Below are 27,444 nucleotides of genomic sequence, written 5' to 3'. Positions count from 1 at the left end.
GGAATTAGGAGTTCTTATTCTTTGCATCTTTATTAACATTAAAGTGTCAGCCTCTGTTTATGAGCTCATCTTTTACTTTATCTCTGTACCCTGAAAATAATAACTTATTCAGTTACTTAATTTTTTAAATAAATTTTTAATTTTTGAATAGTTTTAGATTTACAGAAAAGTTGCAACAGTAGAGTTCTCATCCACCCCATAGCCAGTTTCCCCTATTGTTAACATCTCAAATCATCATTAGTATGATATGATCAATTAAACTCTAGACTTTCTAAGATTTAACTGATTTTTCTGCTCTCACCCAGAAAACCACTTGTATTTAGTCATCATGAATCCTTAGCCTTCTCTGATCTGGGGCAGTTTCTCAGTTTTCTTCATTTCTTTCTTACTCAGTATTTTCTCATGACTTTGACAGTTTTGAGTAGTCCTGGTCAGACATTTTATAGAATTTCCCCTTGATTTGGGTTTGCTGTTTTTCTCATGGTTAGACAGGAGTTATGGGTTTTTAGGAAGAATATCACAGATGTGAAGTACCCTTCTTATCACACTATATGAGGGGTACATGCTATCAACATGGTAATTAGTGCCTTTCCTCTTTTTTTCTTTTCAGTCTTGCTACAAGTTTGTTAATTTTATTGATATTGTCAAAGAATGAGCTCTTTGTTCATTGACCTCTTTGTTTTTGTTTTCATTTTCATTAATTTCTGCCCTTTTGTTATTTTCTTCCTTGCCCTTTTTTGGGGGGGTAGGGAAGGTTCTTTTTCTAGGTTTCATGACATAGTAGCTTTAGAGTCTTGGTTTGAAACTTTTCTTATTTTCTAATGTATGCATTTAGTGCTATAAATTTCCCTCTCAACACTGCTTTGGCATTTTGATAAGTAGTATTTTCATTTTATTCACTTCACTATATTTTTAAACTTTGCTTGAGAATTCTTATTTGACCCATGGGTTATTTAAAAGTGTGTTGTTCAGCTTCCCAGTAAATACTGGGAAGGGATTTTCCTGTTACCATTCTGTTACTGATTTCTAATTTGATTCCATGGTGGTAGAAGAACACACTCTATGATTCCAATCCTTGTAAATTGACTGAGGTTTGTTTTATGGCCCAGGATGTTGTTTATCTTAGTATGTATTCTGTGGCACTTGAACATATTCTGCTGTTGTTGGGTGGGGTGTTCTAAAAATGTCAGTTAGCTTTTGTTTTCATTAATGGTGGTGTTGAGTTCCTCTAGATCTTTGCTAATTTTCTGTCTAATTCTCTCAATTCCTGTGAGAAGGGTGTTGAAATTCCCAACCAGAATTGTGAATTTGTCCATTTCTGCTTTCAGTTCTAGAAGTTTTGTGTTTCATATATTTTGCAACTCTTGTTTTTTGCATATATATTTAGTCTGAAATGAAGGTGTTGGCGGGATCATGCTCTTTCTCAAGGCTCTAGGGGAAGATCCTTTCTTGCCTCTTCCTAACTTCTGGTTGCTCTGACCAATCTTCAGTGTTCCTAGACTTGAAACTGCAACACTCTAGTCTCTGCCTCTGTCTTCACATGGCCGCCTTCTCTCTGGGTGTCTCTATGTGTCCTCTCCTCTTCTTGGAAGGACACCCACCCTCATCTAGTATGACCTTATCTTAAACTGATTAGATCTGCAAACATCCTTCCTCTAAATAAGAGGACATTCTGACTTTGCAGGTAGACATGGATTTTGATGGGACACTAGCCAACCCCTTACACTAACCAGCTTTTTGTTCTCATCAGTTGTGTTTGCAGTTGTATAGTCAGGAACCTCCAAGTCCCTTTAGCCTCCAGACTCTCTTAAGCCATTTTGACTTTCAGAGCCAGATGAATTCTGAGATTTTTGCCTCTCTGAGTGATAGACTATGGGGCCTCGCCCTTATTGTTGATCTTAAACTCTTAACATAGCATGACTGCTCCCTGTCAAGTTCCCATTATTTCTGCTGATCCAAGTCAGAGCAGCAGTTCTCCTAGTTACTTCCTCTACTGATTGTAAGTTGAAATATGGCAAGAAGTTGTCACATGCTGTCCTCTTCCTCAAATGGGATTTTTAGTAAATGCTGGATAGAGGCTAGCTTCCCCCTCCCCATAAGAAACATTTGAAAATATTTGAATTTTATTCTGGAATCAAGAGATGGTTTTAGGGGACAGTAAACTTTTTTGGACAGGGAAGTAAAGTGGTTAGTTTGTGGGATGGAGTGTAGTTGGTAGGTATCTGGAAACATTGGAGATGGCAGGAAATCTTTTGAGGTCATCAAAGCATGTGGTAAAATAAACCTGAGCTAGAGTGGGATTTGGCAGATATCGAGAAAGGGTAAAGTAGGGCTTAGTAGTTGCTGAATATGGATAATAAAGGAAATGATTCTGAGGGTTCAAGTTTGTGATAGTGGATCCACGAGCAGTGGTTAGATATTTGTGAGGTATTGTTGATGACTTAAGTTTGAGATACACTGAGCATGAAGTGACTGAAGTTTTAGGTAACAAGATGTAATTTAGGTAACTGTTTTGCAGACATTTGGAAATAAATTCCTAATGTTCCTTCTCAGATACCAGGGTACATTTGGTACTTATTATTAAGACAGCACTTGAGATCTTTAGACCTTTAAAGGCATGAGTAACAGTTAATGTTCATATATGTGACTCTGAGTCATCAAGAAGGGATTTATGTTGAGTAAACTGTTCATGAAGGCAACGATTTAAAGATTTTATTTTTAAGTAATCTCCACACCCAACGTGGAGCTCAAACTCACAGCCTTGAGATCAAGAGACACACACTCCCCCAACTGAGCGAGCTAGGCACCCTGAAGGCAGTGATTTAATTAAAATTAAAAACAAATTTCCATCCAGAATACTGAAGATACAGTTGTTCTAGTGCTTGGTGTAATGTCCTCTGAGTTTATCCATGTTGTAGCAAGTGACCAGATCTTTTTAAAGGCTGCGTGATATTCCATTGTGTGTGTATACCACAGTTTCTTTATCCATTCACCTGTCAGTGGACATTTGGGTTGCTTCTGTCCTTTGACTATTGTGAATAATGCTGTGATGAACATAAGGTGTGCAAATGTCTCTTCACAGTTCTGTTTTTAATTTTTGGGGGTATATACCAGAAGTGGGATTGCTGGATCATACAGTAATTCTATTGTTAATTTTTTTGCCGACCTCTGTACTGTTTTCCATGATGGTAACACCATTTTACATTCCCACGAGCAGTGCACAAGTTTCCAACTTCCCTTCATCCACTCCAACACTTATTTTCTATTCTTTGGTAGTGGCCCTTCTGATGGGTATGAGGTGATACCTCGTGGTAGTTTTGATTTGCATTTCCCTCGTGATTAGTGATATTGAGCACCTTTTCTTGTGTATGTTGGCCATTTGTGTATCTTCTTTGGAGAAATGTCTGTTCAGGTCCTTTTGCTTTTTGTGTTGTTGAGTTATAGAAGTTCCTTCTGTATTCTGGGTGTTAACCCTTTATCACATATATAATTTGCGGTTACTTCCTCCATTCTGTAGGTTGCCTTTCACTCCGTCGGTTGTTTTCCTTGACAGGCAGAAGTTTTTAAGCGTGATGTAGTCCATTTGTCTATTTTTATTTTGTTGCCTGTGCTTTTGGTACATATCCAAGAAATCATTGACCACACCAGTGTCCTGAAGCTTTCCCCCATGTTATCACATAAGTTTTAGGATGGTTTTTTCAATTTCTGCAAAATATGCTGTTGGGATTTTGATAGGAATTACATTGAATCTGTTGATTGCTTTGGTAGTATGGACATTTTAACAATATTAAGTCTTCTAATCCACAGCATGAGATGTCTTTCCATTTATTTATATCTTCTTTGATTTTTCTTAGCAACATTTGTAGTTTTCAGTGTATGTCTTTCATCTTCTTTGTTCAGTTTCTTCTTAAGTCTTTTATTCTTTTTGATGCTCTACTAAATGGGATTATTAATTTCCTTTTTGGACTGCTCATTGTTAGTGTATAGAAACACACCTGATTTTTGAATGGTGATTTTGTATCCTAGAGCTTTGCTAAATTCATTTATTAGTTCTAACGGGTTTTTTTTGTGTGTGTGTGTAATTTTTGAGGTTTTCTGCATATAAGATCATGCCATCTGCAAACAGATAATTTCATGTCTTTTCTAATTTTTATGCTTTTTATTTTTTGTCTAATTGTTAGAACTTACAGTCTGTGTTGAATAATGTGAGAGTGGGCGTCCCTGTCTTGTTCCTTATCTATCTTAGAGGAAAAACTGTCTTTTCCCATTGAGTATGACATTAGCTTTGAGCTTTTCATATATTTTTTATTATATGGAAGTAGCTTCTTTCTATTCATAGTTTGTTGAGTGTTTTTTTTTTTTTTATGAAAGCATGTTGAATTTTATCACTGTTAAATCTGTGTCTCTGCGGGGGAAGGTGGTCTTGGACTTCTTATTCTCAACATATAAGTCAGAATGATATTTCTGAAGTATAATTTGTTTGGATCATGTCACTCTTAAGCCATTGTCTACAGTGAATTGTAATACTGTTCAGACTCTACCTCTCACCCCCTGTCCTACCTTCCTTCACTTCTCTGATACTGTGTTTTCTACTTTTCCCCTCCCTCATTTTGGCTGCAGCCATACCAGTCTCTTTACTGGTCCTGGAGCATGGCCAACCATCTCTCATCTTAGTGTCTTTTACTTACTATTCTCCCTGCCTGGGATGTTCTTCCCTCAGATAACACATGGCTTGTATTCTTGCTTCCTTTAGGTCTTTACTCAAGTGAGGGCTTCCTGACCACCCCTGCCCAATACTTCCTGTCCACATTCCCACTTCATTTTCCCCTTAGCACTTAGTACCATTTCACAGTTTGTTTTAATTACTTATTCGTGTGCTATTTGTCTGTCTTCATTTGAATATAAAATGAGGGCAGTGCTGTATTCCCAGTGCCGGATATCTGATAAGTGTTCTACAAAAATTTGTTGAGTTAATGAATAAGTTGATGAATATCATGCTGAAGTGTTTTATTATCTTGTGAAGGCAATGGGAAGCTAGCTGTTTTACCAATTTGTACTTCACCAGGCAAAGTATGTGAGTACAGGTTTTCTCCACCCTTTTTCTTTCTTCTCTCAAAATCTTCACTATTTTGCACTGTATCTATTTTTTTGATTCACACATTTTTATCACTGCAGAAATGGAATGGTTTTTCATATTTTTATTGGCTGTTTGTATTTTCTTTTGATTTGCTTGTTCATGTTCTTTGTGGGATTATAGTATTTAAATTGGGAAGGAAGACCATACTAACTAGGAGAAGCTATACAAAGATCTTTCTTTGCATTTTGTGGGGAAGAGCACATTGGTAAGAGTTGTACTTTTCAGGGAGAGACAGTCAGTACTTCCTTGATTTACTCTCTGTGTCAGTCAGGGCCTAGGTGGGAAACAGATGACACACTTATAAAGGTTTAACTGTGAAGAGTTTAATGAAAGAACTCCTTATAGAGGTGAGCACATGGTTAACCTGCAAGTGATGATAGGGCACTCAGAGTTTAGCAGTAGGGTGAAGCCATTATTACCATTATCAGAATAATGGCCCCCCAAAATGTTCACGTCCTAATCCCCAGAACCTGCACATTTGTTACCTAACATGGCAAAAGAGACTTTGCAGATGTGAATAAATTAAGGACCCTGAAATGTGGAAATTATCCTGGATTATTTGGGTAGGCCCAGTCTAATCACATAAGACTTGAAAGCAGAGAACCTTTCCTGGCTGTGGTCAAAGAGAGGGGTGACAAAAGAGGAATGGTCAGAGAGATGATATTACTGGCTTTGAGAGAAGGGGGGCCATGAGTCAAAGCATATGGATAACCTCTACAAGCTGGAAAAGGCAAGGAAACTGGACTCTCCCCTCGAGTCTCCAGAAAGGAGTGGAGCCCTGATGACAAGTTGATGTTAGTTCAGCGAGACCCATGTCAGACTTCTGACCTACAGAACTGTAAGATAATTCATTTGTGTGTTTTTTTTTTTAAAGTTTGTGGTAATTTTTTGCAGTGGCAATAGAAAAATATATCCCTGTGCCTGAAGGGACAAGAGCAGTAAAGGTGTACCAAAGCCTGGGGAGAGCTAAAGCCATGGAAAAGGAGCTGTCTGTTGGGAGAGGTGGCCACACAGGAACATAGCCACTGACAGAACTGTGGGGAGCAAGGGTGACACATGCCTGACTTCTCTCTCTCCTCTCCAGTCTCCGACCAGTCCCTCCCACTGAGTGAATTCAGCTGAAGCTGAAGCTGGCTTGCAAGCTAGGTGTTTGGGTCCAGAAGTCAATATCTTGGGGCACAGAATAAGGCAGACAAGGGTGGAGAATGCATCAAGGTTTAGATGCAGGTCAAGAGTAGCCAGCCCCCTAGCGTAGATTATTTAGATGGAGAAACTTTTATCTCCAGCACAGAGGAAACACAAATTCCCATTTGGCGTCATGTCATTGTGTAATGATGCTGGTTTAGTCGTGGTCATACTTGGACTATTGAAGTCCTTGCACTATTAGTACTTGTCCCAGTAGGGAAATCAAGGGAAGAAGAAACAACATAAAGGAAAGCTGTTATAGCCCCTGCTTCTACAGATAGTCACAGAGCCTGAATTCAGTAATCATAGTCTCTTTCTCCCACCACCAAATTCTGCGTTCCCTTACACTTTTGTCAGCACCTTGGGTGTTTGCCTTTTTTTTTTTTAAACTGGTGGAATGGTCCAGACCTTAGTGTTCTTGTTTTCTTTGAGTAAATGCCCAGTAGTGGAATTATTGGATTAGGCGGTTTTAGTGCTATATTTTAAACAATCAAAATTAATGCAGAAAAATCCTTGATGAACAAAATGCCAAAATTTTAAATAAAGACAGATCTAGCAGTGTCATGATGAGCCACATTAAAGCCTGGGGCAAAAGGAAGAATTTGTACTCTAGGAACATATGTTCCTGTAATTTTTTAATGGTTAATTTTTTCCCAGAACACTGAAGTAGTTGAAAAGTATTGAAAATTGGAAGTAAGTATATTAAAATCCACAACATTATTTTCAGTTCAAATATTCTATTTATGCCCCAAACAGAATTTATTATAATTTTACTTTCACGGCTTTAACGGAAGCAAACACTTCAATAATATGATCAAAACTTACTTTTTTGCTAATCCAGTTTTCAGTTGGGAGTTGTTGGATATAGTGAGAGAAAGTAACTTTGAAAGTAAGTTTGGTGAGTGTAAATTACTAGCAAGAGGTGTGACTATAGTTCCTGAACCTGAAAATGAGTTAAAAATGAAAGAGAAACTGGAAATGTATGAATTACCAGGTATGGGATTCTTACTGGAAAAAGAGCTGATCAAGTAAAAATTAAGGAGATTTTGGGCACCTGTATTTGTTTCCTAGTGCTGATACAACAAATTGTCACCACCAAATTGGTGACTTTAAAACAATACATTTATTATCTTTTTGGAGGCCAGATATTATAAAACCAAAGTGTTGGCAGGGCCATATTCCCTCTGGAGGCTCTAGGGGAGAATCCATTTTCTTGCCCTTTCCAGCTTCTAGAGGCCCCTGCATCTCCTGGCTCATGGCTCCTTCCTCCTTTTTAAAGCTAGGAGCAGAGCATTTTCAAATCTTTCTCTGGCCTTTGCTTTTCTTTCTCTGAATCTGACCATACTTCCTCCCTCTTATAAGGACCATTGTGATTTCAGTGGGCCCTTCTACCTAATCCAACGTACTTTCCCATCTCCAGATGTTTAGCTTAATCACAGCCACAAAATCTCGTTTGTCATGTAAAGTAACATATTCACAGGCCCTGGGAATTAGGATGAGGACATTTTTGGGGGGCCATTATTCTGACTACAAAGCATACTAATTTCACATTCAAAATGGAGGTATGAAAAATTAACTGAAGTGCTTTAGATTTTGAATTTTTAGCTGGAGAAGAATTACATGGATAATCTTGTTTAGAAAAGGCAGCCACTGACCTGGCTCTTAAATATTTTGACAATCATCTGAAATCGTTTTAAGTGTCATGCGATGTCCATAATTTGTAATAGAAAATCAACATTGTATTTGGATCTTCTAAAACTGATTCACAAATTTTGTTTAGTGCAGTCTTATGCAAATTTGGAAGTGAACTTCAGAACTTTAAAAAAACAATATACCAGTCACAATGTTGTCCTGCAAAAGAAGTTTCAGTAAGCTGAAGTTAATTAAAAATTATTTAAGGGGCGCCTGGGTGGCTCAGTCAGTTAAGCGTCCGACTCTTGATTTTGGCTCAGGTCATGATCTCAGTAATGAGATCGAGTCCTGCATCCACACTGGGCATGGAACATGCTTAAGATTTTTCTCTCTCCTTCTCCCTCTGCTCTTCCCCCAACTCCCTCTCTAAAAATAATAATTAAAATATTACTTAAGATTTTCACTCAGTCAGGAGACTCAAACAGGGGAGTTGTCTATATTGAAAACAAGCAAAAAATAGATTTTAAAAATATTGATAAGTTTGCTTCCATTAAAGCTGGGAAAGTAAAATCATTTATTTTGGTTTAAATAATTTTAAATATAAAATAATATTGTGAGTTTTAATACACTTTCTTTTCAGTTTTTCAATAATTTTCAAGCACTTTAATGTTCTGGAAAAATATTAATCATTAAAAAATACATAAAAACATACCTGTGAAGTTTTGCTTTTGTCTCAGGCTCTAATATGGCTCATCAAAACATTTTTCTTAGAACAAGAATCATATGATCCTCTCAATAGATGCAGAAAAAGCATTTGACAAAGTACAGCATCCTTTCTTGATCAAAACTCTTCAGAGTATAGGGATAGAGGGTACATACCTCAATATCATAAAAGCCATCTATGAAAAACCTACAGCGAATATCATCCTCAATGGGGAAAGGCTGAGAGCTTTTCCCCTAAGGTCAGGAACGCGGCAGGGATGTCCACTCTCACCACTGCTATTCAACATAGTATTAGAAGTCCTAGCCACAGCAATGAGACAACAAAAAGAAATCAAAGGCATCCAAATCGGCAAAGAGGAAGTCAAACTCTCACTCTTTGCAGATGATATGATACTGTATGTGGAAAACCCAAAAGACTCCACCCCAAAACTGCTAGAACTCATACAGGAATTCAGCAAAGTAGCAGGATATAAAATCAATGCACAGAAATCAGTGGCATTCCTATACACCAACAACAAGACAGAAGAGAGACACATCAAGGAGTCGATCCCATTCACAATTGCACCCAAAACCATTAGATACCTAGGAATAAATCTAACCAAAGAGGCAAAGGATCTGTACTCAGAAAACTATAAAGTACTCATGAAAGAAATTGAAGAAGACACAAAGAAATGGAAAAACGTTCCATGCTCATGGATTGGGAGAATCAACATTGTGAAGATGTCAATGCTACCTAGAGCAATCTACACATTCAATGCAATCCCCATCAAAATACCATCCACTTTTTCAAAGAAATGGAACAAATAATCCTAAAATTTGTATGGAACCAGAAGAGACCCAGAATAGCCAGAGGAATCTTGAAAAAGAAAAGCAAAGCTGGCGGCATCCCAATTCCGGACTTCCAGCTCTATTACAAAGCTGTCATCATCAAGACAGTATGGTACTGGCACAAAAACAGACACATCGATCAATGGAACAGAATCGAGAGCCCAGAAATGGACCCTCAACTCTATGGTCAACTTATCTTTGACAAAGCAGGAAAGAATGTCCAATGGAAAAGAGACAGTCTCTTCAACAAATGGTGTTGGGAAAATTGGACAGCCACATGCAGAAGAATGAAACTGGACCATTTCCTTATACCACACACAAAAATAGACTCCAAATGGTTGAAAGACCTAAACGTGAGACAGGAGTCCATCAAAATCCTAAAGGAGAATACAGGTAGCAACCTTTTCGACCTTAGCCGCAGCAACTTCTTCCTAGAAACATCGCCAAAGGCACGGGAAGCCAGGGCAAAAATGAACTATTGGGATTTCATCAAGAGAAAAAGCTTATGCACAGCAAAAGAAACAGTCCACAAAACCAAAAGACAACCGACAGAATGGGAGAAAATATTTGCAAATGACATATCAGATAAAGGGCTAGTATCCAAAATCTATAAAGAACTTATCAAACTCAACACCCAAAGAACAAATAATCCAATCAAGAAATGGGCAGAAGACATGAACAGACATTTCTCCAAAGAAGACATCCAAATGGCCAACAGGCACATGAAAAAGTGCTCAACATCGCTCGGCATCAGGGAAATCCAAATCAAAACCTCAATGAGATACCACCTCACACCCGTCAGAATGGCTAAAATTAACAAGTCAGGGAACGACAGATGTTGGCGGGGATGTGGAGAAAGGGGAACCCTCCTACACTGTTGGTGGGAATGCAAGCTGGTGCAACCCCTCTGGAAAACAGTATGGAGGTTCCTCAAACAGTTGAAATTAGAGCTACCGTTCGATCCAGCAATTGCACTACTGGGTATTTACCCCAAAGATACAAATGTAGGGACCCGAAGGGGTACATGTACCCTAATGTTTATAGCAGCAATGTCCACCATAGCCAAACTGTGGAAAGAGCCGAGATGCCCATCGACAGATGAATGGATAAAGAAGATGTGGTATATATACACAATGGAATATTATGCAGCTATCAAAAGGAATGAGATCTTGCCATTTGCAACGACGTGGATGGAACTGGAGGGTGTTATGCTGAGTGAAATAAGTCAATCAAAGAAAGACATGTATCACATGACCTCACTGATATGAGAAATTCTTAATCTCAGGAAACAAACTGAGGATTGCTGTAGTGGTGGGGGGTGGGAGGGATGGGGTGGCTGGGTGATAGACATTGGGGAGGGTATGTGCTACGGTGAGCGCTGTGAATTGTGCAAGACTGTTGAATCACAGTTCTGTACTTCTGAAACAAATAACGCAACATATTTTAAGAAAAAAGAAAAAGAAGATAACAGGAGAGGAAGAAAAGGGGAGTATGTCAGAGGGGGAGACGAACCATGAGAGATGATGGACTCTGAAAAACAAACTGAGGGTTCTAGAGGGGAGGGGGGTAGGGGAATGGGTTAGCCTGGTGATGGGTATTGAGGAGGGCACGTTCTGCATGGAGCACTGGGTGTTATGAACAAACAATGAATCATGGAACACTGCACCAAAAACTAATGATGTAATATATGGTGATTAACATAACAATAAAAAAATAAAAAAAAAACATTTTTCTTTTTAGTTTTTAAGTTTAATTAAATAATTTCTACACCCAGTGTGGGGCTTGTACTCACAACCCCAAGATCAAGAGTCACAGGCTCTTCTGACTGAGCAGCCAGGTACCCCATGACACTATTGAATCCTGCATTTAAAATTTTGATATTTTGTTCATCATGAAATTTTTTGCATTAATTCTGATTTTAAGAAATACTGCATTGGGGAACCTGGATGGTTCAGTCGGTTAAATGTCTGACTCATAATTTCAACTCAGGTCAGGATCTCATGGGTCATGAGGTCAAGCCCTGCCTGGGGCTCTGTGCTCAGCCAGGAGTCTGCTTGAGGTTCTCTCTCCCCCTCTCCCTCTGTCCCTCCCTCCGCCGCTTGTGCACGCATGTGCTCTCTCTAATAAATACATTTTTTTTTATTTGAGAGAGAGCACATGCGTGCAGTGGGGAGGGGCAGAGGGAGAGGGAGAAGCAGACTCCCCACTGAGCAGGGACCCTGATGTGGGGTTCGATCATGGGATCATGACCTGAGCTGAAGGTAGACACTTAACTGACTGAGCCACCCAGGTGCCCCAATAAATAAATCTTTTAAAAAAAATACTGCATTAAGATATTATTTATCTTGATTATTGAGTTTTTGCCCCCCCCCCTTAAATTTGCACCCAAGGTGAGTGCTTTATTCACTTTACCCTAATTCTGGCCTTATCTTCTGCTGTAAAATGGGTTCTTTTGTTGGAGGTAAAGTTGAGTAGGATCCTGTAGTGTTCAATAAGGGCATTTGGTAAGGCCTTAGTCACAGGGCTAGCAGCAGAGTTGTGGGCAGGGAAGGCAATTCCTTACCTGGAATGGGTATCCCTGCAAGGGGATTGCAACCTTGGTTGCATGTCAGAAGCACCTGAAGAGTTTATAAAATGCCTGTGATCAGATTGTACTCTAGACCAAGAAATCAGTCTCTGCAAGTGGGACCTAAGTAGCAATGATTGTTAAAGCTCCTCAGGTGATTCAGTGTGCCACCAAGCTGAGAACCATTGATCTACATCAGTACTTATTAAACTTTAGTATGTACACGAATCATGTAGAGATTGTGTTAAAATGCAGATGTATTAGCTTCAGGGCCTGAAAGTTGCATTTATAAAAAGCTTCCTGATGCTGCTATTGTTGCTGGTTCATTGACCACACTTGAGTAGGAAGGATTCATGGTCCAGTGTTTTAACCTCACCCTCTCTAGGACAAAGTTGCATCCAGATTTCAGTTAACAAACCCAGGAGACACTACTTCCAGGTGTCTGAGCTAACACTTTAAATCCTGAATCTTGGGTGAATGTACTCATAACAATAAATTCAGCCATACCCAGCCACATATTTTGTCCTCCTTGGTCTAATAACCCTTGAATCTGTTCCTAGCCCATGTCTTTGGAATGTTGCTGATACACATTGGAATGATGCTACAACCCCAGTGTATGTGCTGTTTTTCCAGGGGCAATCTTGTATTTATATCCCTAGGCTGAGCTGGGATCTAAGCCCTCTTAGCAGCCTGGAGGTGGTAAGAAGTAATGGTGGTGATGCTGAGGAGAATGGGCATTTCCTTGTGAAGTAACTGCTTCAAGTGAAGCTACTGAAAGGTTTTTATGCAAGGGAAGCCCGATTGGAAGGAGGGAGAAGGGACTGCTTTTTTCAGCAGAAAGGGTTGGGAGTTTGGGTGTCCAAAGTTAAACTTCCCATGTTAGTTTAAACATCCTCATCTCAGGTTACTGAGTCTCACTTCCTTTCAACGATTGCCCGTACCTTCTCACTGGCAGGGTCGTACTTCTACGTGGCATTGCAGATCTGCAAACCGTACGTGTGGGCATGGGGCCACATCCTCAGCCAGGTCTGTCGTGGAGCTGTAAGATTGCAAAATGAAGACATGTTGAAAGAACCAGATGCCTTGAGGTTCTACACTGTTAAGCTAGACACTATAGAGTTTTCTACCTGGTTAGTTAATTTTAAAAATGAGAATAAGAGTGAGTACAGATATTTGAAATAATTCTTGGAATGAGTGTATCGCCATTGCTAATCATTGAATATTTAGAGGGTCCTTGAATGTCTGAGATGCTACTGACAGTAGATTCATACATTGTTGATGATTCACATTTTCTGTTTTTTATTTGCAGAAACTTATTGGAGAAGTGTTTAATATTGTGAGCCAACAGTCTACTGCTCGACCTGGCTGCATTATTGAACTCGATGCAATAACCAACCAAGTAAAAACATGCTTGTGAATTGGGGGTATTAATATACTTTATTCCACAGTGCTTTATGTGCATATATTTCATGGCCAGAATAACTCTCTTGTTTGAGAATACTAAATACAGCCAGCTTCTCTTGATTTCCACAGTGAAAATCTAATGATTTAGGGGTTATTCTCCAGCTGATTATTCTCCATATCTGTAGCCTTATTTCCTGTTCAAAGGTCATTCGATTCAGTCAGGGAAACCATGAAGGAAAATACAGTACAGCTGCATAGGGGCTTGGTTTCTGGTTTCTCTTTTTATGTTATTCCTCATTTTAACTCAGTTGATAGTTCAGCTTTAGAGTGTTTGCCTTGTTAGTCTGAATATTAGATATTTTTACGATATCCATTAAATGCAGATGAAAGTAGGATCAAAGTATACATTTACTTTCTAATCATAGGTCTTTTGTATAGTCATGTTCTTCCCTGGCAACTACCCAGGGAAGAGGGAGAACTCTTCTCCCTACAGTGAGTTTGTAAATCCCTTTCTAGTCCTCAAGATATTTGTTTCTTCAGGATCATATTGATGGACTAAGGGATAGAACTAATGTATTCATTCCAGATAGGAAAAAAAGATTCTTTTGGTGAGGAAGTTACCAATATTTTCAAACAAGGAAATGAAGAAAGAGCTAACCGTATTTAAAAACAAATATAGTTGTATTTTTTTTCCCATTGTGCCTGGTACATTCTGTTGGGGAAAATGTAATAATTTCCACCAATGTAGCAAAGTTACCATGTCAGCTCTTGGCAACAGGAATGTGGCTGCCAAACTCAAATTAATGCCTCCAAGGAATCTGTGATTTCACAGATTTGGGATTTCCTTATTCTCCTCCATAGGGATATGGCAGAAGAGTGGATTGTCTTCATTCCCATAAAGGTCTTCATTTTTAATGGGATGGGTGTTAAATTCATCTCCCACTTTAGCTCCTTCTCTTCACCATGGGATGTTAACAGGGGTCACTCTTACTTGGCATTATGCTTTTTACTTCATACCTGTTCAAGATTTGTTTCCCCCTCTAGTTGTGACTGTCTTTAACACAAGGGCTGGTAAACTGCAAGCACTGATAAATAGCTAAAAGTCATTCTAGGTTTGTGCCCAGTGTGCTGTATGATTTCTATATCCATGAAGACCTCACCCTTCCCTTTTCATTTATTTTTTTCCCCTGGGGAGGCGACCTTTTTCTCTATATGTGAAGAGATTTTTGGTTTCTATCTGGAGAGACATACCATATAACTTTCATAAAAATTTTGTGGGTCAACCTAATACTATAGTCCTTTCATTTCTGTGTAGTTTGTCAGGAGGTTAGTCTCCTTTATTCCGTAAGATTTAGCCCACCCATCCATGGTTCCCTTCCTTGAGATCTGTGGGGCAGCCATCTAATTATCTTGACACACTTCCATCATAAGATTTTGTTTGGATTTAGTTTGGATTTCCTTGAATTTCAGCTCCCTCTTGTGATTTTTTTTTTTAAGATTTTATTTATTTGACAGAGAGAGACACAGCGAGAGAGGGAACACAAGCAGGGGGAGCGGGAGAGGGAGAAGCAGGCTTCCCGCCGAGCAGGGAGCCCGATGCGGGGCTCAATCCCATGACCTGAGCCGAAGGCAGACGCTTAACGATTGAGCCACCCAGGCGCCCCCCCTTTTGTGATTTTAATAAGTGGCCATTTGTGGCCATATTTTTACTCTTTTTCTCTGTGTTGTTCAAAAACGTGCTCATGTAGCATAGCTGACCGTGATGCCTCATCCATCCTTTTAGAAAGCCTAGCTACTTACGTGTAAATACATTAATCCAGGGATGTGTCACTGGATACTGGCTGTCATAGGGCCCCACATAATTCCCACTAGACAGACTGGGAATACGTTGAGGATGTTTCTGGTTTTCCTATTTTTGGTTCCCAAGTGGAATTAGAAAAACTAAGGGAATCTTCGGGCGCCTGGGTGGCTCAGTCGGTTAAGCGACTGCCTTCGGCTCAGGTCATGATCCTGGAGTCCCGGGATCGAGTCCCACATCGGGCTCCCCGCTCAGCAGGGAGTCTGCTTCTCCCTCTGACCCTCCCCTGTCTCATGCTCTCTCTCTCTATCTCATTCTCTCTCTCAAATAAATAAATAAAATCTTTGAAAAAAAAAAAAAACAAAAAAACTAAGGGAATCCTGTACTAGTTGCCTTATTACATAGTCAGCATAGCCTTCTCCAGTAAGTCATGTGACCTAATATTTTTGAGCTCAGAGTTGTGTAGATCACGTGTGTGTGTGTGTGTGTGTGTGTGTGTGTGTGTGTGTGTGTGTGTGTGTGTGTTTTGAGAAGCAGATCTGTTGATTTGTTTTTGTTAGAGCTCTTCAATTCTGCTATTGGCGATAGCATCTTTGAAAGCAATTTTCTCTGCCCAGGTGATTCTAATGATTTTATTTTCTGTTGCTTTTTCCTTTCTAATTTGTCAGTTGATGAATAGAAATTTAGATTTATTTCTTCTACATTAGTGTTCTTGGGGAGTTGGTGGGTGGAAGATAGGGAATTTCAAAGATAAAACTTTTTTTTTTTCATATTTTTAGTGTGGCTCAAATACACAGTTGCTTCATGTGTTTCAAGAAGACTTCATTATAGGATACAAACCACATAAGGAAGATATGGAGAAAAAGGAAACAGAAATATTTTTTCAGCCATCACAAGGTACTTTTAAGAAGTAGTCTTGAGTTTGACACCTTAATCTTAAAAAAAAATTCTCCAAATTTTTATTGAGTATGGATCTTTATATCAAAAGTCGTCACTCTCATAATTTTTAGCAAATAACACCAGTTCTGTAAAAATTGCTTGTTTGTATGTGAAGAAGGCATGTGGGTGAAAATTACATTTTTTGAAAGACAGTTTCACCAGTGGCATAGACTTTTGCCAAGAAAATGTTACTTATGAATCCTAGTTTAATTGTTTTAAAAAGTAATTTTAATTGTTCAATTCTGCAATTAAATTACTTCGATTGGTAGTAAGTTCCCTGTGGTATCTCAAGCAAACCAGTTAACTTTAGTGTAAGTTTTTAAAAGTCCCCAGTACATTGCTGAAGACCATTGATGAATATATAAGACATTGTTTTGTATGGTATATCAGGAACCTCAGGTACACTGTGAATTAAAGGTACCATCTAACGGTATTCCCCTCTGATATGTAGTATTTGTTTTTTGTATGTGAAAGAAAGTAGTTCTCCATAAGAGCCTTCAAGAATAGACCCCATATGATGTTTAAACTTTATTATTTAGCTTAAAATGTTCCCTTTAAAAGTTCTAACTTTGTAATTATAAAACAGTCATATTCTATTTGAATGTAGAACATATGTGAACATAGAACAAATAGAATATTTTCTATTTGAAAGAAGGAAAGACATGTTCTACTTTAAGAATTCATTTTATATGATGAACATTTTTTTAGTTTACAAAAGGTTTCCAGATACTTTATCTAATTTGGTTATAGATCATAAGTATCTAAATGGACATAATTAATTTTTTTGATGTAGCTTGTATCACAGAATTATATATAGACACTTATGAACAGTATTTGTACCAAATTTATATAGGTGATTGCCTTTTCTTTAGTGAAAAATAAGAAGGAATTCTCTGACATGTCTTCACCACTCACTAGTAATTTTTTCCTTTCATGCATCTTCTTACATTAATACTTTTCTTCTTAATAAGTTATACAGTTGTCACATGGTTTTATTTTACTATCAGTAGGGTATAACAGGACTGCTTTATAGATTTAAAATGTGCTTTTCCATAATATTTCACCTTTATCTGGGTTGAACTTTTTTATATGCTTTCCCACAAACCTAGGTACTGTTTATCATTCTACCTCTAAGAAGAAATTCATACCAACCTACTAGAAACAATGCTTATGGAAATTCAGTATTTTATTATATTTTTAATTGAAAGACTTATATTTAAGAATATTTTTTTATTTCCCTTTTTTGATATTTCTTTATGTCATTGCAAAATTAGGCCAAAAGATTTCCTAATGTCTTTCTTGGTTTTCCTTTAGATTTTGTGCAGTTTCTTTGATATTTGTCTTGATTTTATAGCTATTTTCTTAAAGGACTTGATAGGCATACGTTCTTTCTTCCCTGCCCCTGCCTTATTTTGTACTTTCTAAGTTTTAATTAAAAATTAATTTCTCTTTTAATTTATTTTAAGTAGGCTCCATGCCCAACATGGGGCCTGAACTCATGACCTTGAGGTCAAGAGTCCCAAGGTCTACTAGGCACTCCTCTAATTTCTCTTTTAATTAAGAAAAATGCCAGTTGTGGACAAAAGTAGAGTGCATAGTTTAAAGATTTTAAGGTTTTGTTTCACTTGCTTTATCTATCCTATTTTCCTTTTATCCTAAAAAGTTTTTTTGAAAAAAAATTATTTTAGAGAGTGAGCAAGAGTGGGGAGGGGCAGAGGAAGAGAGAAAACCCTGAAGCACACTCCCTGCTGAGTGCAGAACCTGATGTGGGGCTCAGTCCCATGACCCCAAGACCATGACCTGAGCCAAAATCAAGAGTCAGCCGCTTAACCAACTGAGCCACCCAGGCGCCCCTTCCTGAAATATTTTAAAACAAACCCAGCCATCACGTTTAACTCCTGTGTACTTCCACATACATTTCTAAAAATGACTTTCTTAAATGAGTGCCATTATCACATTGATAAATAACAAAATTCCTCAGAATTATGTAACAACTAGTCCATATTTACTTTATTCAGTTGTCTCAAAAATGTCAAAAGTTATTTGGTTTTCATTTGTTTGGATCCATATCCAAATGAAATCTATACATTGTATTTCATTGTTTAAGGGTCTTTTAATCTAAAGTGACTCCCACTTTTTATTCTCTCATCATGCCACTTACTTGTTTTAGAGAAAATTATTTTGTAAGAATTTCCCTAACTAGTTACTTAGGGTGTTATTCAAACTTTCTCCTATCAGGAGATTACCTATGTAGATTTTATTAGATCCAGGTTCAACTTCCTAGGTGATGCTGTGTCCTTCCTAGAAGGACATAAGAAAGAACATCACTTAGGATGTCTCATTTTTAGTGATGCTAAGATGCAGAAGATTCAGGTGGTGGTTCCAATGTAATGTTTGCTGCAATCTACTATACCATGGTTTCTTCAAATAATGTTGTTTTTGAACCCATTATTACATCAAAGATTGCAAAATTACAATTTCCTAACTTTATCAGTTCTCATTTATTTATTAGCTGGAAAGTATTTGTAAAGAAAAGCTTTCCCTTATCAACTAGAGCTATTTGGTTACTTTGAAATAGAGTTATTTTTAGGAAAGGCAGGGTAAGTATTTAGTTCCTTCCCTTTAATTAGCAATTTCAGAGGAGGGAGTTTGTGCCCAAGTTATCACCAGGGATTACTGATGAATATGTTATTGTTGTTGTTTAGCTTTCTTTTTCTTTTGAGTATCATTATGAATCCATTTTTTAGAAACTCTTTATAGAAAAATAATATAGATACAAAGAGGTACTCATCACTCATGATTTTTATATACTTAGCATATTTCAGTCAGTTTTCAGTCATTATTCTTTTTAATGCTCACATGGTCCTATATTAGGCTAGTGAGGACCCTTTCAAGTTGGTCCTGAGTCCTTTTGACACAGCCTTATTATTCTTACTATTTTACTTTCTTTCGGGTACCATAAGTTATCCTAGGCTCATGTTGTAGATACCCTTTGCAAGAATGGAGTCATCACTCCAGACTGTTCTTTTTAATGGGGTGTGGTATTTGAAGACCACAATTAGAGCTCTAGCCGTGCTCATTGCCAAGGAGTTGTCATTATGGGTTTTCATTTTTAAAGAAAGTTTTTGCTCAGTATCACTCATCAGGGAAATTAAAATTGAAACCATAATGAGATATCACCTCACATATCTCAAAATAGCTAAAATAAAAAACATGAGAAATAACAAGTGTTGGCGAGGATGTGGAGAAAAAGAAATCCCCATGCATTGTTGATGGGAATGTAAACTGGCACAGCCACTGTGGAAAACAGTATGAAGTTTCCTCAAAAATTTAAAAACAGAACAACCCTATGATGTAGTAATTGTACTACTTGGTATTTTTACCTAAAGACTATACAAACACTAATTTGAAAAGATATATGCACCCCTGTGCTTATTGCAGCATTATTTACAATAGCCAAGATATGGAAGCAGCCCAAGTGTCCATCGACAGATGAATGGATAAAGGTGATGTGGTATATATACACAATGGAATATTATGCAGCCATAAAAAAGAATGAAATCTTGTCATTTGTAGCAACATGGATGGAGCTAGAGAGTATAATGAGAAGTGAAATAAGCCAGTGAGAGAAAGACAAATACCATGCGATTTCATTTATATGTGGAATTTAAGAAAAAAACAATTGAACAAAGGAAAAAAAAAAGAGGGAAACCAAAAAACTAACTCCTAACTATAGAAAATAGATGGTTACCAGAGGGGAGGTGGGCGGGGGGAGGGGTGACATAGATGAAGGGGATTAGGAGCACACTTGTCAGGATGAGCACTGAGTAATGTATGGAATTGTTGAATCACTATATTGTACACCTGGAACTAGTAGAACACTTACATTAACTCTACTAGAATTAAAATAAAAGGAAAATAAAAAATACAAAGTTTTTGTTTTGTGTAGATTTTATTTTCATATGTGAAAAATACAATTGTGGGGCGCCTGGGTGGCTCAGTCGGTTAAGCGTCTGCCTTCGGCTCAGGTCGTGATCCCAGGGTCCTGGGATCGAGCCCCGCATTGGGCTCCCTGCTCGGCGGGAAGCCTGCTTCTCCCTCTCCCTCTGCTGCTCCCCCTGCTTGTGTTCCCTCCCTCGCTGTCTCTCTCTCTCTCTGTCAATTAAATAAATAAATAAAATCTTTAAAAAAAAAAAAAGAAAAATATAATTGTCAGCAGGGAAAATTATATCCACAATGTCTTTTGATAAAAGAAATGCATAAAGTTTCTAACAAGTTTCTTCTATACCACCACTACTCCCCTTCCCCCATGACTTTTAAATTAAAAAAAAAAGCGCTATTTTCATATAAGAAGGAGGATAAATGTTAGTTTGGTTTTCCAAGTGAGGAGTTAGTGTCCCTGTTCCTGTGAGGAGCATCTGGTGAAGCTGAGTGTGCTCTTGCACACTTCCTCTTTTGCTCTGTCTCTCCCTTCCTCTTCCTCTTTGTTTCTCTTCCTTCTCTTCCTTCTGTTTCTTCTTGTCCTTCCTTTCCTTTTTCTCTTACATGCCCTCTCTTTCTGTTTTCATATTTTTATGAGCTCATGGTTTTTTATATAGTCAATATGTTTTAATAAATTGTATTCATTTTTATTCTTTGACACTCAGATTGTCCCATCTTTGACCAATAGGTATAACTTCATGTTGGCTTTTGTGTACTTTGGACATAGTCCCATTAGTCTTTGATAGCTACCTAACTTTTGGCACAAAAATTACATAAAATTCCTAAATATCTATTTTGCCCTCTTTCTCCCAACTTGTATACATATCAAGAGAAGTTTTTTAAAATGTCTTTCTTTTAACCCAGTAGAACTATAACTTAAATATACTTTTCTTTTGAACAATAGGATATCGTCCACCACCATTTTCAGAAAAGTTCTTTCTAGTAGTAATTGAAAAGGACGGCAATAATAACTCTATTCTCCATATGTGGCACCTTCATCTTAAGTCTGTACAAGCATGCTTAGGTAAGTAATTATTTTATGCAGAGATGATGTGAAATAAATTCAGTTTACTGAGTATGTTTTAGGTTGGTTAATTCTTTAAAATGAAGATCCAGTGAACTATAAATTGAGTTGCTGGATTGAAGAATGGATATGCCAAGCTTTTAATTATAAGATCATAAATAATTGATGAAGCTGACTAATCTAAAACCAAACCAGTCTGTGGGCACATTAGACATATTTTTTAAAAGTTTGATCAATTTATTTTTTCAGTTAATATTTATTTAATGCTTATTATGACTCTGTTCTAGACACTATGTCTCTATAAATTTGTTTTGCCTGTAAAATTAATATTGTACTTTTCTGTGGATTAATACACACTTTCATCTGACATAATGTACTTAGCTTTAGAATCACTACATCGACATGGATGGAACTAGACGGTATTATGCTAAGTGAAATAAGTCAGTCAGAGAGAGACAATTGTCATATGGTTTCACTCATGTGGAATATAAGAGATAACGCAGAGGATCATAGGGGAAGGGAGGGAAAACTGAATGGGAAGAAATCAGAGAGGAAGACAAACCATGAGAGACTCTTGATTCTGGGGAACAAACAGGTTTGTGGAAAGGGAGGTGGGTGGGGGGATGGGGTAATTTGGTGATGGGCATTAGGGCACGTGATGTGATGAGCACTGGGTGTTATACACAACTAATGAATCATTGAACACTACACCAAAAACTAATGATGTACTATATGTTGGCTAATTGAATTAAAAAAAAAAAAATCACTGGGGCACCTGGGTGGCTCAGTCATTAAGCGCCTGCCTTCGGCTCAGGTCATGATCCCAGAGTCCTGGGATCAAGCCCCGCATCAGGCTCCTTGCTCAGAGAGAAGCCTGCTTCTCCCTCTCCCATTCCCCCTGCTTGTATTCCCTCTCTCGCTGTGTCCCTCTCTGTCAAATTAATAAAATCTTAAAAAAAAAAAAAAAAAGAATCACTAAGAGAAGCAGATTTGCTATTTATAAAAATACGATTGAGCATCTGAAGCTCATACATAAGTCATCTGTTTTTGTAGAATATTAAGAAATCCCAACAGTGATAAGTTATATTAGCCCTGCTTTTGCTGTACACATTCATACTGATTTCTTAGCAAATTAGAAAATCTGTAGTATGAAGCAAAGATGTTGATCATGGATCCTTCTTTTTAGAACAAACTTTTACTTTCTGAGAGATAATTATTAAAATGAACTGCACAGACAGCCGTATGAAACTGAATCTGCTTTAAACTGGTTAACTCAAAATCTTTTAAAAGATTTTATTTTTTCTGGTGGTTATATAATTCTGATTTTATACACATTAAACATTTAATACAGTCAACTAATATTTGTTGTTCCCCTTGTAATTCACAGTATCACATAACCTTATAAATGGTTCTAACTGAGCCATGAACTTGGGTTAGAAAAGCCAAATGATTTGATAGAACCTTTACCTGTACCCGTTTGAGCCTACTCTTCTTGAGGCAGCAGGAATCCAAAAGTTCTTTCAAAGCCTTTGAATTTCATTCTTGGTGTTACATGTTGTTTCACAAAAATGCAAGAGTAGAGCTAGTTATATGACTGTAGGAAAGTCATGAAGCTCTCTGAACTTAAATTCTTTCATTTACTATGTGAGGCAATACCTTGCTATTTCTCAAAGTTTGATTCACGATGCTCTGTTTCAGAAATACTTGGGCCGTTTATTAATGCAGATTTCTGGTGTTTATCCCAAAACAACTGAATCAGTCTTTCTGTGGTGAGGTCCAGGAATCTGCCTGGTAACAAGTTTCCCCTCAAGCTTTTGATACTTTTTAAAGATTTATTTATTTATTTTAGAGAGAGAGAGAGAGCCTGTGTATGAGTGCACAAGTTGGTGGGGAGGGGCAAAGGGAGAGAATCCCCAAGCAGACTCCCCACTGAGCAGGGAGCCTGACCACTGGTTGGATCCCATGACCCATGAGATCATGACTTGAGCCGAAACCAAGAGTCAGACACTTGACCAACTGAGCCACCGAGGCACCCCAAGCTTTTGATCCTTTTTAAAATTTGAGAACATTGGACGAAATAACTTGAGGTTTTTTTTTCTAGTTTTTACACGTTGTGATTAAGTCTCTGTGATGGAGTTGGTGATGCTAAGAATAAAATAAAAAAAAAAAGTCTGTCAAAGTAGCCGAGCGAAAGTCTGAAAATTGTCCTTGTCTCCGAAGTACTTTTAAAGTCTTTGTTTCTTAAATGATAACAAAGTATTATTCTAGCTTATGTATATAGTGATGATAGTAATATATTTCATAATTTATCTTCAAAGCTAAAGCTTCAGAAGGCATTTCATCAGAGAGTCTACTTTCAGTCCCTGGACAGAAGAATGTAGACTCCTCTCCAGAAACTTCTCCTAGTGTGAGCCCCATGCCACACTCTGCATCAATTGCCAATCTTCAAACTGCTAGTAAACTTATTCTGAGTTCTAGACTGGTCTATAGCCAACCTCTTGATCTCCCAGAAGGAGTTGAAGTAATAAGAGCAACGCCTTCCGCAGGTAAGGTAACTTGAAGACTGGGCAGTTGTAGCTCAGAGTGGCCTTCAGTGGGTAAAATGGATGAACCTTTCTGAAATATGTGTTATGTGGACAATTGTAATTTTCTAGTAATGATTTATCTGTTTAGAAATCACAGATCTGTACCTCTGAAACAAATAATGCGATATATATTAAGAAAAAAAAAAGAAGATAGCAGGAGGGGAAGAATGAAGGGGAGTAAGTCGGAGGGGGAGACGAACCATGAGAGACGATGGACTCTGAAAAACAAACTGAGGTTTCTAGAGGGGAGAGGGGTGGGGGGATGGGTTAGCCTGGTGATGGGTATTAAAGAGGGCACGTTCTGCGTGGAGCACTGGGTGTTATGCACAAACAATGAATCATGGAACACTACATCAAAAACTAATGATGTAATATATGGTGATTAACATAACAATAAAAAATTTAAAGAGGTAAAAAAAAAAAGAAACATGTCTTTATTGGAAAGTTTCCTGTGATAAAGGTAATCAGCCTGAGGGAAAGTGATAAGTTTTGATGTGAAGTTTCTTGCCTGCACTATGATTTCCTACGAATAGGAATAATATGATAGTACAGTTGCAAAGAACAAATGTGTTCATTTGCAAATCGTTGGAACTTTTTTTAAATTGAGGCTGTTCATTAGCACGTTGTGCTAATCATGTATCACCTTTATTAAATATGTTTGAGCAGGAATTGGCAGGTAGTGTGGGGAAGATATGTAGGATGCACGGTTATAGTTTGGCTAGCCTAGAATGATACTGAATTTAACAAGGCAGATAGTTTGGAGGGCAGGTACATTTAAAATGATCTGTCACTTGTAGAACTATTATTAACGAGTTCCCAGAATATTATTTTTGGGAACTGAAATTGGAGGTTCAAGACTGTTCTAATTACTGGTGAATGATTTTGAGTATGAAGGTTCTTTTTTCATCCATAAGATAGGTTTGAATTCAGAGTTGGAAAGATCACATTAACGGTTTACTCTGGGCTTTTGTGGCAGGTGCATTCTGGGCCAGTTTTTAGTCTTTCAAAGTGTTTGGAAAGTTTGGGGTATACACAAGTTTATCAGAATTGGTAATATAATAAATTATATTTTGCAGAGGCTTTGTAAAATGCTTGTAAATATGTTACTTGACAGTAACATTCCGAGGGAAGTAGTAACATGACCCCTAATATTTAGATGGAAAAGGCTCCGATGTTGAAGTGGCTTTCCCAGCATTTCAGAGTTATTGATGGACTAGAACTTGAATCCAGGTCTTCTGACCCCAGTCCTTATCACTGTTACTCCTCACGTTATAGTTGACAGTGGATGGGCAGTGTTGGTTTTGGCAGTCAGGATTAATTATGAGGATTCTGGTTCAATGTTGTGAGTTCGAATTAACCTTATAGAAATGGTGAGATCTAGCAGTCTGTTTAGCTGTCTGAAAATATTTTGTTGGTAGGGGCAGATAGGGTTTGGATTATTCAGGGGCTGGGTTAGGGGCATTTGAATGGGAAACTGTAGTGATGGCTTAAGCATCTCTGATGAAAGTGAAAACAAGCGGAGACTGAAAGTCCAGCGAGGCATGTAGTGAAGGCCTATGTAAATTACAGCGGGTAACAGATTTAGTGATAACAGGTTGACTTGTTTTATTGTGTTTGAGTTTTATTTTAATGGAATATTCACCTCATTTAAACTTAATCACCTAAGAACTAATTAAGTGATTATTCATAATTTCATTTCACCAATGGGCTGTTCAAGACTTGTGTAGATATCTTGGCCAGTGGATGCTTAGTGTAAAGCACTAGTTAAGGGGGGTTTGCAGAATTATAATGAAGAAGCTTATAGTGGCTTTGTATTTATGACATTGTAGAACTTGATTATTAGCATTTTATTTTGTGGTTCTATTATGACTATCTGCTTTTTCTTTTTTAAGGTCATTTGAGTTCTTCTTCAATTTATCCGGTGTGCCTTGCACCTTATTTAGTGGTTACAACTTGTTCTGACAATAAAGTACGCTTCTGGAAGTGTAGTATGGAAGCCAACCTACAATGCAAAAGTGATGAGAAGGAAACTTACCATTGGAGGAGATGGCCCTTGATGAATGATGAAGGAGAAGATAACAGCAGTACAGTGAACATTGTGGGAAGACCAGTTGCTGTTAGCTGTTCCTACACGGGTCGCCTTGCCGTGGCTTACAAACAACCAGTCCACCACAATGGTTTTGTTTCTAAAGAATTTTCCATGCATGTTTGCATCTTTGAATGTGAATCTACAGGAGGATCAGAATGGGTTCTAGAACAAACAATTCATCTTGATGATTTGGTCAAGGTTGGGAGTGTACTTGATTCAAGGGTCAGTGTTGACAGTAATCTGTTTGTGTACAGTAAATCAGATGCACTTTTGAGCAAGGATAGATACCTTATTCCAAATATCAAACATTTAGTACATTTGGACTGGGTATCAAAAGAAGATGGCTCCCACATTCTCACAGTGGGGGTTGGTGCTAATATCTTCATGTACGGGCGGCTTTCAGGAATTGTGACTGAGCAAATCAATAGTAAGGATGGAGTAGCTGTCATTACTTTACCACTAGGTGGTAGTATCAAGCAAGGAGTTAGGTCAAGATGGGTTCTTCTTAGATCTATAGACTTGGTGTCTTCTGTTGATGGTACACCTTCGCTGCCTGTTTCTCTCTCCTGGGTGAGAGATGGGATATTGGTGGTAGGAATGGATTGTGAAATGCACGTGTATGCACAGTGGAAGCACGCTGTCAAATTTGGAGACATTGAACCTGATAGTCCTGATGCAGAAGAGACAGCAATACAAGATCATTCTGCCTTTAAATCCAGTATGTTATCAAGGAAAAGTATTGTTGAAGGCACAGCTATTGCTGATGATGTTTTTTGTTCACCAACTGTAGTTCAGGATGGTGGCTTATTTGAGGCCGCACATGTACTTTCCCCTACTCTCCCACAGTATCATCCAACTCAGCTGTTAGAATTGATGGATTTAGGGAAAGTTCGGAGGGCTAAAGCTATTCTCTCTCATTTAGTAAAATGCATTGCAGGTGAAGTTGCAATAGTTAGAGATGCTGATGCTGGAGAAGGGACTAAGCGACATCTTTCCCGAACCATTAGCGTAAGTGGCAGTACGGCGAAGGATACCGTCACCATAGGAAAGGATGGTACTCGAGATTATACTGAGATAGATTCTATTCCTCCACTACCACTATATGCACTGCTTGCTGCAGATCAAGATACAACCTACAGAATTTCAGAAGAAAGTACAAAAATACCCCAGAGCTATGAAGATCATACCAAAAGTGAACCAGAAGATCAGTATTCAGAGCTGTTCCAAATCCAGGATATAACAACAGATGATATAGATTTAGAGCCAGAACAGAGAGAAAACAAGTCAAAAGTAATAAATCTTTCTCAGTATGGACCCGCTTACTTTGGCCAAGAACATGCTAGGGTACTTTCAAGTCATCTTATGCACTCAAGTCTACCAGGCCTTACCCGTTTGGAGCAGATGTTCCTTGTAGCTTTGGCTGATACGGTGGCTACCACCAGTACGGAGCTTGATGAAAACAGAGATAAGAGTTATTCAGGTAAATATTCTCACTAAAATTTACAAAGTTATCATGAATAGAGTCATTTCTATAATGTATATAATGACTCACA

General features: G+C 38.0%; 1 protein-coding gene across 3 annotated transcripts in view; it reads left to right on the top strand.

Annotated features, from left to right (window-relative positions):
* The window catches only part of DMXL2 (Dmx like 2), a 150,860-nt gene that overhangs the window by 71,979 nt on the left and 51,437 nt on the right, over positions 1-27,444 (top strand). For all 3 annotated transcript variants that reach the window (XM_028100071.2, XM_028100070.2, XM_088024791.1), the window contains exons 14-18: positions 13,381-13,470; positions 16,053-16,170; positions 21,098-21,217; positions 23,536-23,763; positions 25,695-27,371. In XM_028100071.2, the coding sequence (XP_027955872.2) occupies positions 13,381-13,470; positions 16,053-16,170; positions 21,098-21,217; positions 23,536-23,763; positions 25,695-27,371 (2,233 nt within the window). The remainder of the gene's footprint in view (positions 1-13,380; positions 13,471-16,052; positions 16,171-21,097; positions 21,218-23,535; positions 23,764-25,694; positions 27,372-27,444) is intronic.

This window comes from Eumetopias jubatus, unplaced genomic scaffold (genome assembly GCF_037043125.1).
Source record: "Eumetopias jubatus isolate StellerSeaLion01/CBP00866 unplaced genomic scaffold, mEumJub1_p1.0 scaffold_7, whole genome shotgun sequence".
Taxonomy (NCBI): domain Eukaryota; kingdom Metazoa; phylum Chordata; class Mammalia; order Carnivora; family Otariidae; genus Eumetopias; species Eumetopias jubatus.
The sequence above is the reverse complement of the archived record's forward strand: the minus strand, read 5'-3'. Positions and strand labels throughout refer to the sequence as shown.